This window comes from Pleurodeles waltl, chromosome 9, assembly GCF_031143425.1.
Source record: "Pleurodeles waltl isolate 20211129_DDA chromosome 9, aPleWal1.hap1.20221129, whole genome shotgun sequence".
In the NCBI taxonomy this organism is placed as follows: Eukaryota; Metazoa; Chordata; class Amphibia; order Caudata; family Salamandridae; genus Pleurodeles; species Pleurodeles waltl.
In genome coordinates, this window is record NC_090448.1 from 1,141,210,925 (window position 1) to 1,141,225,389 (window position 14,465).

At 41.9% G+C, this 14,465-nt stretch overlaps 1 protein-coding gene across 7 annotated transcripts in view; it reads right to left on the reverse strand.

Moving 5' to 3' along the window:
- PAPLN (papilin, proteoglycan like sulfated glycoprotein) overlaps positions 1-14,465 on the reverse strand; it is a 330,912-nt gene that overhangs the window by 261,507 nt on the left and 54,940 nt on the right. For all 7 annotated transcript variants that reach the window (XM_069208926.1, XM_069208930.1, XM_069208925.1 and 4 more), the window contains exon 2: positions 7,832-7,894. In XM_069208926.1, the coding sequence (XP_069065027.1) occupies positions 7,832-7,888 (57 nt within the window). In that variant the 5' untranslated portion in view covers positions 7,889-7,894. The remainder of the gene's footprint in view (positions 1-7,831; positions 7,895-14,465) is intronic.

A 14,465-nucleotide genomic window follows, 5' to 3' on the forward strand; every position in this document is an offset into this window, starting at 1 on the left:
AGCACCTGGCCTGAGTGAGTCCGGAGGGGGGCCCCCCTCCATGTTCTGTGCAGGGAGACATCAGTTTCGTTTCGCCACTGATACTACCCAGAGTGATTGCCAGTGGTTAGACAAATTGCAAGTGTCCCTCCCATCACCTTTTGTGTGTTCCAAATAATGAAGCAACGTCTGTGGGTCAAAAACTATTGTTTCATTATCTTTGTACTAACTTTATTGGCCAAATAAAAAATATAATTATCTATGGAAAGGAATACGGATGTATCATGTATCTAGAAGGCTCTATGGTAATTACATCTCTCTGGACAAAGCCCTGCACACGTTGCTTGGGAGGAATAGAGGATTAGAATAAATGGGACCTGAGTAACATCTTGAATATTGTAATATTCTGCTAAGAGATCCTAAGAAATTTAGGACACCAGAGATCAAGTTTAGCAAAAATCACAGCAAAAGAAAACATGGCCTAAAGGAAAGCAGCCATCGGCAAACCTACTGGCTTTGTCAACTCTTGCGCCTGTGAAAAGGACAGACAAGTGAAACCAGAAGGCACCCGCTTTCTTGGTTTTCTTCGGCTGTGCTGAAGCCATCGATGCTTGACAAATGTTCTCCACCAACGAATAAACAAGCATTGGCAAAGCCAGTACAAATAGAGGCAGGCGCAAATGCAGAGAGACTGTTTGTGACATATGCAACGAGATAAGTGTCTTTGACACAAATAACAAAATTGGCTGGTCCAGTAGTCCCATGTCTGTTGTGAGTAGTTAACTCAGTCATTTATTTTTTCCGAACATTTGGTACTTGTAGTTTTGATATTTTTGCACACAGCCATATGTGCTAGAACACATAGAAAAAACTAAGACTAGAGAGCTGACCACTGCGTGCAATACTGTAACTCCCACTTGAGGCACGCAGGCGTCACAGCCACAGACAGGTACACTGTAAGGGGCAATAACACATGCGCCTAGAATCTCAGCAGCTAGTCTGTCACAAGGGGCCTACCCCCCCGACCCTCCCTCCCCCTACCAAGTGCCAGAGAGTCGCTCGAATCAAGGTCAGAAATGTATGCAAAAATAGCGTAGTGTGAACAGGAATTGTTGCAGTAATATATTATTAATATAAATATGTACTATATTTCTCCTGCTGATTAATTTACTAACTTTGATTAGTTGTTATTCTGCTATTTAACTACACTGGCTATCGCCTCTTCACTCACTCACATTTGATTTAGCGCCATGAAACCCTTTAGGTGTTCGTGCACGCTCTATAAAGAGAAGTAAGACAACATCAAGCTCTATAAATAGAAATAACATTACATAGGCTGCATATTTTTACATCACAAACATAGCAGTGTTCTAACCAGCAACAAATATAAAAGTATTTACAGCAGATAAGGTAATGTTTTACTGGTTTTAACTACTTCTGTTCTTCCTCTATATTGCAGGGTCCTGTAAAGGGGATAGCGGACTACATAAAACTGGAAGACTCGAAGCACTAGTATAGTGAATGCACGGGTACAAGAGACATTGTTGTAACGGTGGAGAGACATAAATCAATCTTATAATAGTGAGAGGAACATAAAATACATTTCTAAAGGTGGATGAACAAAACCCACCTTTGCAATAGTGGAGGAACATAAAGCCGCCTTGTATTAGTGAGAGGGACATAGAGCCGCCTTGTATTAATGAGAGGGACATAGAGCCGCCTTGTACTAGTGAGAGGAACATAGAGCCACCTTGTACTAGTGAGAGGAACATAGAGCCGGCTTGCATTAGTGAGAGGGACATAGAGCCGCCTTGCATTAGTGAAAGGAACATAGAGCCGCCTTGTACTAGAGAGAGGAACATAGAGCCGCCTTGCATTAGTGAGAGGGACATACAGCCGCCTTGTACTAGTGAGAGGAACATAGAGCCGCCTTGTACTAGTGAAAGGAACATAGAGCCGCCTTGTACTAGTGAGAGGAACATAGAGCCGCCTTGCATTAGTGAGAGGGACATAGAGCCGCCTTGCATTGGTGAAAGGAACATAGAGCAGCCTTGTAGTAGTGAGAGGGACATAGAGCAGCCTTGTATTAGTGAGAGGGACATAGAGCAGCCTTGTATTAGTGAGAGGAACATAGAGCAGCCTTGTACTAGTGAGAGGAACATAGAGCTGCCTTATACTAGTGAGAGGAACATAGAGCAGCCTTGTATTAGTGAGAGGAACATAGAGCAGCCTTGTATTAGTGAGAGGAACATAGAGCAGCCTTGTATTAGTGAGAGGAACATAAGCCACCTTTGTAATGGGGAAGGGATGTAAGCCAGCAGTTAATAGTGAGATGAACACAGGCCACCCTTTCAAGGATGGAAGAAGACAAACTACTGTTATAGTGGGTAATGAACCTAAAGCAGCCATATGCAGTGAGGGGAGCATAAACCACACTTTTAATGGCGGAGGAACACGAACCACCGCTATGATGATGGGGGAAGACAAACCACTGCTGTAATGGTGGACAAACACAAACACAAACCACTGCTGTGATGGTGGACAAACACGAACCACTGTTGTAATGGAGGACGAACACGAGCCACTGTTGTAATGGAGGACGAACACGAACCACAGTTGTAATGGTGGACGAATACAAACCATTGCTGTATTGATGGAGGAACACAATCCACCGTTGTAATGGAGGACGAACACGAACCACAGTTGTAATGGTGGAGGAACATGAACCACTTTTGTAATGGTGGAGGAAAACGAACCACCATTGTAATGGTGGAATAACACAAACCATTGCTGTATTGATGGAGGAACACAACCCACCGTTGTAATGGAGGACGAACACGAATCACCATTGTAATGATGGAGGAACATGAACCACTTTTGTAATGGAGGAGGAACACAAACCATCATGGTAATTGTGGTAATGATGGATGCTGTATTGATGGAGGAACATGAACCACCATTGTAATGGTGGACGAACACTGACCACCGTTGTAATGGTGGACAAACACAAATCACCACTGTGTTGGTGGACAAACACGAACCACCGTTATAATGGTGGAGGAGTACAAAACATCATTGTAGTGGTGGAGGAACACAAACCATCAAGCTAATTGTGATAATGGTGGACGAACAGAAACCACCATTGTAATTGTTAACAAACACAAACCATCATTGTAAAGATGCATGAACATGAACCACCATTTTAATTGTGGGTGAACATGAACCACTGCTGTAATGGTGGATGAACACAAACCATCATGGTAATGGTGGGCAAACACAAACCACCATTGTAATTGTGGACGAACACGAAACATCATTGTAATGATGGGCGAACATGAACCACCATTGTAATTGTGGATGAACACGAACCACCGCTGTAATGGTGGCGGAACGCAAACCACCGTTGTAATGGTGGAGGAACACAAACCACTGCTGTAATGGTGGCGGAACGCAAACCACCGTTGTAATGGTGGAGTAACACAAACCATCACTGTAAAAGAGGACGAACACAAACAGTCATTGTAAAGGTGGACAAACACAAACCACCTGTACAGATACCACCACTGTTTGTGCTGTACAAGAAAAGAACACGAACCACCATTGTAATTGTGGACGAACACGAAACATCATTGTAATGATGGGCGAACATGAACCACCATTGTAATTGTGGATGAACACGAACCACCGCTGTAATGGTGGCGGAACGCAAACCACCGTTGTAATGGTGGAGGAACACAAACCACCGCTGTAATGGTGGCGGAACGCAAACCACCGTTGTAATGGTGGAGTAACACAAACCATCACTGTAAAAGAGGATGAACACAAACAGTCATTGTAAAGGTGGACAAACACAAACCACCTGTACAGATACCACCACTGTTTGTGCTGTACAAGAAAAGAACACGAACCACCATTGTAATGGTGGACGAACGTAAATCAGTCTTGTAATAGTCAGAAGAACATATATAAGCTTTTTAATACTGGGAGGAGGATGAAGCATCTTTGTAATGCGAGAGGAACATAAACGGGCTGTGTAAAGCTGGGGGAGCACATACCGCATTTGTAAAGGTGAAGATGTATAAACCTTCTTCGTAGATGCTTTGAGCAAAAATAAACTAGCTTTTTGACAGTAGGTGCGTGAGAGACAAAACTCAATTTTATGACAGCAAGGGCAACATTAACTACTTTTGTAACAAAGTGGAAGGTGAGGAAGAAAACTATGATGGAGCAGAAAACTGAAATTAGAGCTAAAGAACTACTTCCTAATGTCTTTTCTAGATAAAAACAACAGTAGCACTGCTAAATGCCAGTAGAAGGACTTGAACAGTTGCACAATGTGAACAGAATTTCCTGATGCAAGAACATATGATGCCCAAAATGAGATTTAACTTTGGGAAGATCAGACTGAAGTTTCAGTATTGAGCTCCTGAGTGACCGATTGCAGGAGAATGCAATTGTGCTTGTCCAAAGCATGAGGGAAAACCTAGGACACCTGAAGCTATCCATTATTGTATGCTACAGACTCCTTTGGGATCAATATATGTTAATTATAATAATCAGGCCAGGAATTATACAAGAATGACAGAGGAAGGCAAGAGAGGCCAGTCAGTTTTGCATGATGAGTACTCTGAGAAAGAACACAAGTAAGATAAAATAAAACTTTTTCCTGGCCAGGCACCTACCTACCTTCACCAGAGCGCGTCAGCTCTAAAATCAGAAGCTTACGGTTATCCACCAAAAACCTGCTGGCCAATCACCGAACATGTGTTTCTCTCTCTCAAAATTCGTAATCCTTCACATCTGCCTCAATCCTGAAAGTTTGGAGTTCAGAGAGTGACAAAGACTCCCCTGCACCTTCTGCATGTGGTCCAGAAACGCATGAAACTGTAGTATATTCCCCTTCAGGAGCTTTCCAGTCCCTTCCCACCTCAGCATTCTGAAGCACATCACCTCTACATTATCGCTTCATACTATACAGTCACATGTAGGATACATGAAATACATTTGTCATCAAAATAGGCACGGATAACCTAAATTAAGCAAGCATTTGCAATGCAATGGGTCTCGCATTTGCTCGAGTTAGACCTATTAGCGCTGTAAATTCCTAATTGGACTTTTCATACCATTAAAAATTAATAGTAAAACAGTTGGCATAAGCGAGCCGATTCAAAGCGCCACGGTTGCCATGAGCAAGACCATGAAGGAGAGGCACAAAAAGAAAAAGAAGTTTGCTTGCAGTCAAACATATTGGAAAAAGTGCAATTATCCATGTAACAGGTTTGATGGACAAGGCGGTAACAAAACCGCCCCAAGGAGGGACAAACATAAAGCATTTAACAATGATAACAAAGCGTTTTTGAAAGGCAAGCCCACGAACGAGTGAAGGTGATGGGCATGTGGTGGGGGTGGTTAAAAGCCCACAATACAGCGCTTGCGCGCTTGACCTAAAAAGGAGATTGGAGCTCTCCCATCACCGTCCTCCCAGACTCCAAGGTAATTTAATGTCAGAAGATGTAGATGCGAAAATGTAGTGACATACAAAACCTGGTTGGCATGTTTCGGCTTATTCACAGTTATAAGGATAGCAAGTCCAAGCTACTCAGGCAAATAATACATATGGCCAGGTTTAAAGATGGTTGGTGGTGCAAATTCCCTCCAGAAAATACAGTTATTCCCCTTACTCTGAAGGCCAAAGCAGGCCAATAAACCCTAATAGTCACAATTAACAAATCACTTTGCAAACTAATTAGAAACAGACATCCGTGGGTGCTGTGGATTTATTTGGTGACAATGTATCATACATAACATGTAACATAGAAAAAACAGATTTTAGAGCAGGCGAGACGCAATGTATTGTGTGCTGTAGATTTGCAGGCGACCTACACCAGGTTGACCTAGTGCTCTAGAAAGAGAAAACAGAGATATCCTTTTGCTCATGGTGTTGGTAATTCTGGAATTTGGAGGAGGACAACCAAATATAACCAAAATACCAAACAAAATGAATATAGCAGAAAATAATGTTAATTAAAGGAAAATACTGACCAAGTGAAAAACTGGTTACAACAATAAGATTTAATGTAAAAGGCAACACGCAATAATTTTTCCAAACTGAGAGACTCACATTCTTTGAACGCTACAGTAAATTTAGAATGGCAGGAAAAAATCACAAACCATCTGAGGAACACAGCTACATGAAATGATGGCACTAAACCAGGTTACTAATAAGTCTCTTCCTCAGAGCTGGAAGTCATATTGTAAACATACCCTGGACTTTCACCTCCTGGCTCCTATTTTGTAAATGGTTGAGGGATTTTTCCTCTGTTACAAATGTCCAAAAGTTCCACAATAAAAAATTAACTAAAAACAAGAAAGCAACAAGGACGAGGAGGACATGAGTAACTACTATAAAGAAAGGAAACAGTGGTTAATAATAGAGTCACATAGTTCGATACTTTGGAGACCAACACATCATTGGAAATGCCAATTAATGATTAAACTATTAAATTTAGCGCACTGTTCTTGCCAATTGTCAGAAGACGGTATTAAGAGTCCAAGCAATAAACAATTATTTGGTCTCCACTGGTTTCTCTGGTTGGTCAGGTGAGATCCCCAACCTTGTTATGACTCATTATTGTCACCAGTGTCCCTGACTGGTTCTGACTTTTTGATTGTTCCCCTATTTTAGAACACTTCTTTTTCCATGAGTAAAAAGAAACAAAAACTTTGCACTTGTATAGTGCACTACTCACCCGTTAGGGTCTCAAGGCACTGTACGCATACCGCTGTGGAACCCCTCCTGGATTTTCCCTGTGAGGCGCCCATTCCTGGACAGCCTGAGGGTGAAGCCAGGCATCCAAGCACTGTGAGGGCTGTTGTGGAGATTAAGCAAGCTATTGCCCAGAGTTACAGAGTGGGACCCATTAATTAGATTAGGCACCGAGGCGAGAATTATCTGGTCCAAGGGAATTAAGCCTAAGACCCCCCCACGTGGGAATTGAACCCCTGTCCAGGGCCAGATCCAGATCTCTGCATCAGGGTCTGCTGCTCTAACCATTGTGCCACACTTCTCCACACTTCTCCACTTAAGTGCCTCTGAGGTTCCACTTTGCCCATTTGTCCACCTTTTTTCTAATTGCCCCTTTACCCCTTTACCTAGACTTTCAGGTTGGGACCTAGCAGCCCTTTTTATAGGTACTCAAACCTGCTGCGTTCATTGTATCCAGGAAAGTGACTCTCTAACCTTTCAGCATTAGATATTTGTATTTTCACTGTATCATTCCTTGCAGATATAATTTGATCCTCTAAAGACCTTTTTTTGGTCTGAAGATGACTTGTTAAAATTATTCAGGGTCGAAACGTCATTGACAGTAAGGCATGTGAACTAAGTATAAAAGATTTTGTAAAATTAAATATAGTTGTATTACTTCAGTTATGATGAACAACTTGTGTTAATCAGTATGTGCTTTTTAATTTCACGTGCCCTTTCATAATTTCCTCCTACTATGGGTAACCCAGTTTTTGAGCATTGAGCACATTCATATCTCCCATACTTTTGTTGATCTGGCTCTAGTGTTTTATTTAATCATTAAACACAGTTAATTGTATTTTCCTTGATTGTTGGCTTTACTCCCCAATAACATTGTGTCTATGTTGAAATCCATGTCCATCATTCCTTGACTTGTGTGACCTCTTGCTGGGTTCCAAAGATCAAGTTACATGTATCAATAATTCCAGAATTTAATGGACAGCTCAAGGCTCAGCTATTGCCCTATTTCACTCCACTCACACTACAACAGAATACAGGTTGTTATATCCACACTATTCAGATATCATTAATAAAATGAATACTTACAAAAGAGGCGGGTGCTGGAAACAGCGTTAAAGTGACCAATAGGAATAGGATCTTCATCTTTGTCTGCGGGAGAAAGTAAGTGCCCATTAGTTTCTTGGCTCAGCGTCTTTCCATCAACAAGCAGAGAGTTTGGTTGTCTGGAGTGTTGTGTTTGCTTCAGGCCACTTTTCCTAACTGTTTACCAAATATAATGAAACATCAGCTTTCCTAGATTTTTAGAAACCACGGGTAGCACCAGCTTTTTTTTAGAAAGCATTTAATTGTAGATTAACTATGATGACAATCATGAAAATCTTAACATTGCAAACAAAATATCATTAGGCAATCAGACAATTTGCTGAAGTCTTCGTAGTTAGGCTGATAATCCAAAGCACATGATCCACCAAAATGCGGTCTGAGGCATGTATTATACCTATTTAACTCTAATAACATAGATTAGCTGTGCCCCAGAACATGATCCTTGAGATTCTGCTTGAAGTGCGCCAGAAAGTTAATCAGTGTTGGGATGTTTAATTCACTGTTGGTGGTGCTGGATCAATTTCAGAGTCGGGGTACTGCCACCAATGTACATCACTGAAGTCACAGGAGATGTGCGGAAATCACCAAATATTTAGCATTTGCACATAAACATGTAAAGTGACTTGATTTGATCCTATTAAAAGATTTGACTCTTTTTTTTTTTTTTTTTTTTATTCAGAAAAGAAAGAAAATTCATTACATTAATTAGTCCCACAAAAGATTTAATATATAGAAGAAGAAAATCTAAGATACGTGACAGTCATAATCAGATTAAACAATAAAAGAAAAGGAGAGAGAAAAGCGGTTCATATATCAGTAGGAAAAGCTTGGAATGACCCCCCAGAGAGCATTAGCGGGACCGAATCCAATCTTGAAACCGCCCCCATATCGCATGCCCTTGTCTCCTAGCCCGTCTCCCCTTCCGTTCGTACAGGGCAATTTCAAGATGATACACAGATAGCAACTTGCCCAGCCACTGTTGACAGGAAGGGGGCGATAAATTTGGCCATGCAGATGCAATACACAATCGATAAACCACCACTGCCATGAATATAAAAGCTCTATCAGTTTCCCTCGCTTTCTCCGCGACCCCCAAAACCATAACCTCAGGGGTAAGCTCAACTTCATACCCCACTACCCCTTTTAACACTAGCTGAACCCCATCTTTCAACGCCATCAATTTCTCACAGGTAGCAAACATATGGATGATATCTGCCGCAAGCATTCCACACCTCGGACAAAGTATCCCTTCCTGACCACCCCATTTAGCTAGATGAGCTGGGGTATAATATAGATCATACAGTGTCTTATAATGCTGCGCTTGTAGTGCTGAGGATAATAACATAGTACACCCGAGCTCTAGTGATTTAAAAAAGATAATACCGCCCTTCTCAAATTTACCCTTCCACTTATCACTGTATTCCTCTAAGTTATTAGGCTGCTGTAACATGACCATTGAGTAGATTGATCTTATTGTTATATTAGGTTTCTCGATTATTTCCTCCAGAAGGGGAATATTTACAAAGCCATGCACCCCCCCCAGCCTTTTTCCGTAAGAAATCTCTTATCTGTAAATATTTTAAAAAGTCTCTCTGCTCGAGTCCAAACTGCTCACGAAGATCCTCGAACGCCTTCACTCCAAGCTCATCATAAAGATCTCCTAGCCTTCGTATACCTAAGAAGATCCATTTGGCAGCATATTGATCCTTGAATATTGCAGGCAGGGACGGGTTGTTATTGATTAAAGTATAATAATTAAATCTCCCAAGCCCAGTCTTTTTCCGCCACGGCCGCCAACACCCATAGGCGGCCTCAAGTACCTTAAATCGTACTTTCTTATAATACCCCGGTTCATGAAAAATCAGCAAACTTCCATTAGCTATTGGTCCTATCAACAACTTGTAAATATGTGGGCAATATTCTATCCCCGTCTCGTCTTGTTTTCCCCCCAACAATGGGCGCATATACTGAAAAGCTTCGGCTCTGCAAGCTGGTATAATTTGAAGTTCGGAAGAGACCACCCTCCTTTTTCTCGATGTAAAGACATAAATTTGCCCACCCTTCTAGATTGACCATATGCCCATATAAATCTCATTACTAACCGGTCCATCTCTTTAAACTGAGAGTTAGAAAAACTCAATGGTATAGTTCGAAAAATATACAGCAGCCTAGGGAGAAGGATAATTTTAATCATATTGCATCTTCCCATTATAGACATATGTAAATTGTTCCATCTATTCAAGTCCTGTTTTGCTTTAACTAATATCGAGTCCAAATTCAGATTAACAATCTCTCTTACCCTTGGGGTGATATCAATACCGAGATATACTTCGTGATCTACCCTCTGAGTGTCCTATGTACTCGCATAACTATTAACCAACAATTGAGTTTTCACTTTATTTAGTGAGTAGCCAGAAAATATTCCAAATTTACTCATCACCTCTTCTATTTCTCTCAGTGATACATCTGGGCTAGAAGTTATAACGGCTTTATCATCCGCATATGCCAGAACTTTTGTATCCCAGCCAAACCTGGAAACTGGCCGGATAGTAGAGTTCACTTTCAGCTGTCTAAGCAAAGGATCTACATAGATTGCAAATTGCAATGGAGAGCATGGGCACCCCTGTCGGGTACCCCGTTCTATTAGAATCTAATCAGATTGCCCTCCCATCAGCTGGATCCGCACCCCCGGAGATCTATAGATGGCTTTTATTGGCAGGATACATTTTTTCCCAAAACCATATATTTCCAATACCTGCCACAGATAATTCCAATTCACCCTATCAAACGCCTTCTCATCATCTAAAAGCACAACAGCCATAGGTTCTTCCGCAACCTCTGTAGCATCAATAAGCGTAATGGCCCTTCCTGAAATGTTCGGTGGTAACTCTCCCGGGAATAAACCCATGTTAATTTGATACTACTAATTTCTCAATAACCATGGAAAGTCGAGCAGCAAAAATGTTTGAATACATTTTCACATCGCAATTAATCAATGTGATTAGTCGGTATGAGCCCGGGTTCTGTGGGGTCTTCCCTTTCTTCAAGAAAACCACTATATTAGCCAAATCCCAAGATGGGGGAGTTTTGCAGTAAAAGTTTTGTTTCCATCACACTTCAGCATTACAAACAAATGTGGTTCATTTGTGCTTTCCTAACTGCTATGTTAAGAAATAGTTATAAAGTTCATTTACAGGTATTTATATGTTGCTGTGTGTTGAAATAAAAAATGTCATCCTATATCCTTTCTGTTCAATCTACCTGAAAGATTGTCAGATAGTTCATTTTACAAAATCATTTAACTTTGCAGTCAGAGGAAGAAAAGAAAGCACCAATCCCCATGTTAAAAGAATAAGCAGCAATTTGTCCAAAGACATAGCCTGACATTTGACCTTTCATTTGGAATGGAGAGCAAATGCAACAAGATAGAAACAAACTTTAAGGGTATCTCTCTTGCTCTTTCACCTTCTGAACTCCAGCATGTTAATTTTGGGGGTGCTCCACAACCCTACTTTCAGCACCTATGTTCACTGTTTGCAAACTGCCTATAGTACCGAAGCCCCAAGTCCTTCTAATAAAACGCGGTAATAGAAATATCCGTAAGAACCAGCAATTTCAGCACAGGATCAAACTTCCTAAACTATGGTTCTGAAGTCTGTTAGCTGTTTTCATCAGCTTTGTTTTTATGGCAAGTAGTAAATTATGAGTTGCGTCCCTTAGCACCCAACACTACCAGTTCAAGATGGCTCCCAAGGTATACCCCAGGCAGACCTAAGGAACATTTCTGTTCTAAAAGCGTCAAAGGCAGAGGAATTACAGAATCCAAGCAGTAACTTCCATTCTGCACTATGAGAGGGGTAGCCTATGAGACTTTTTGCATTCTTTGACACCCAGTGACATAACTGGATTGATCTCTTGTCCCAATCTTATGCCCTCAAAGACTCCTTTTTGCTGCTGAGATGTTAAAGGAGGGTCAAGGATCCTGCTGCTGCCCTCTTAACCTCAGAGGATAGGGGTAGCAAGGGAAGTGACATGGGTATGATAGAGCAAGCCAGAGGTAGCAGCAGTTGTCCCTGGTGACGCCTAATTGACATCTATAAAACCACGTGTGCAACTCCAGACCACAGTCGCTGATGAATCTAGATGGTGATTAACCAAAACGGTTGTACCACAAATTGAGACATCCCACACCTTGGCCCAGTTACTTGACCTGGTAGCCCTTTCTAAAGGACAGGACACGGGAGCACCCATAATTTACATTAAAAGTGGAAACGTTCCGTGCCAAGGACCCGGAGCCCGCTTCTTGCCACTATCAAGTCTTGATCTAACTGAAGTTGTGATAATGTATTGAGGGTGTGTTCCCTAATCTTTTGCAGTCTATTACCCATCATCTGCTCAGACAACGTGATCCCATTTTGTCCCTGACCTGGGGCCCAGATGTTTGTCCTGTTTGTGCTATTGAGACCCAATGTAAATGCTGGGCCTGACCTTCACCACTGGCACCATTGACAAGATTTCCCGACATTTACCAGGTAAGTAGTTAGAGGCATTATATTCAATTGCTCCTGTAATTTCTTTACATTATGTGTCTTGTTAATCTGAAGATATTTTGTAACATAATATACATGACTCAAAGATATTTGGAAACAATCATTGGCAAAGGTAATAGGTGTCGTCTCTTGGACCTATTGCCTGAGCCAGTCTTTTTTTAGCCATGCTATACAGCATCACGGCTGCTGTGAAGTATGGTATTTAACAAAAATAAAATAAAAAAACACAGTGACACAGCACCTCCTTATTTTATAGGCAGATGCATGCGTTCAACACATGCGTCCTACAGAATGATGTGGGCGCTTTTTTATTTTTATTTACTGATCTGTGATATTTTTTTTCTTTGTATTTACTCATCTGAGATAAATTGGTAAATTATTAAAAAGTAGTGTGAAAGTACTGTTTAAAATAATTAGACGATGACAGGGTTGTGGCAGCATGTTATGGGACAGGGGCGAGGAGAAGCAACATGGCTGGAGGAGGAACACGAGCCAAAGAGAGCAACTCGGACCGCAGGGTGGAACAGAACCACACAGAGGCGAGAGAGAGCAACATGGGTGTGGGTGGTGTTCAGAGGCACACGGGCAAGAGAGAGTAGCATAGGTGAAGAAAACTACACAGGGTGAAAGCTGGAAAAACATGTGCACTCTCATGGAGTTTCTAAACAATAAAAGAAATATAGTTGCCTAAAAACAAGCAGTGGTAAGAGATGGTGAAGAGGCTATGCTCCATGGGAGGGACAAACAAAAGACTGACAAATTGAAACATGAATACCAAGCAGGCAAAGGAGAGAGCAAAGCCAACCAGTGGTAAGCAATGGGTGGGCTGCAAGCCCCTCTCTGGTCTTGGTAAGCCCACAATATCTCTTTTGCAACCAGACAGCGTGCCCTGTCTGGAAGGCACAACATAAAACAAGCATTTGCAATGCAACGGGTCTCGTGTTTGCTCATGTTAGAGCTGATCGCGTTGTAAACTCCTAACCCGACTTTTCACCTATCGGGCAAAAGTGCATTTATGTACATAACCCGAAAAAGTGAAATTAACTATGTAAAGCGCTCGACTTCTGCCAAGCGAGATCGCGCTCGTAAATTAGAGAAAAAGAAGTCCACGAGCCCGATGGAAAACAGCGAGCCTCGCGTGTTTTCTGTACTTGGTCGCTGCGCTCGAGGAGGACTAGCCACCGGAAAAGGCATGACTTATGCGTGCCTTCGACTAATGAAAGCAAGCAGATTTTATTAGGCAAGCCCACGAACCAATAAAAAACACTGACTTGACGTTGACAGGGCTCCGAGCCCTTTTCTAAACACTAAAGCGTCTCGCTGCGATACACATGCGTGAGCGCATGCAACGCAGGCTCGACCCTAAAAAGGGAATTCACGGTGCAAGAATTTCATGATCTTTAATGGGTTTGTGATCCCTGTAACAGAGCTTAGGTTATATTATAATCCTGATTGGTTCCCACTTCTAGGCACAGAAGAAATCTATGTGCTACTCATTCAGATGGGGGGGGGACAATGCGGTCATTATTCCTCAGGCCTCCCACTGTTTAGGGGCCAGTGCTTATGTTGTAACTTCCCCTATTTACTAATGATGAGGCCTGACACAACTAACACCACTAGATAGTGCCATATGCTGGCTCTGCTGTGTTTTAAGTCTCCAGACAGAACATTTTTTAAAACATTGAAACAGGTCCTCCCCTTAAAAAGGGCCCTGCTTCAGTTTGATAACCTCGGCCCCGCAGAAACTTCAGACATGCCTGACTAGGCACTCGTTTTCAGTTGAATCATGGTGCACATAGTACAGCAGGTACTCTAACGTTGGTACTTAGGAGCTCTAGCCCTGTGTTACCAGTCTGCACTAACTTGTAGAGGTACACAGATCCGGAAAGGCTCCATCTCCCAGTCCAAGTCCAGAAGGAATTCAAAGACCTGAAGACACATTCCTTCATGGAACAGCACGTTTAAAAGTAAGATACCACCAGCTTCAGGAGTAGAATCATATTTGAAGAGATCAATGTCTATCAGCATTCTTTCCCCAACTCTCATACAGCTCTCCATCTCTTTGC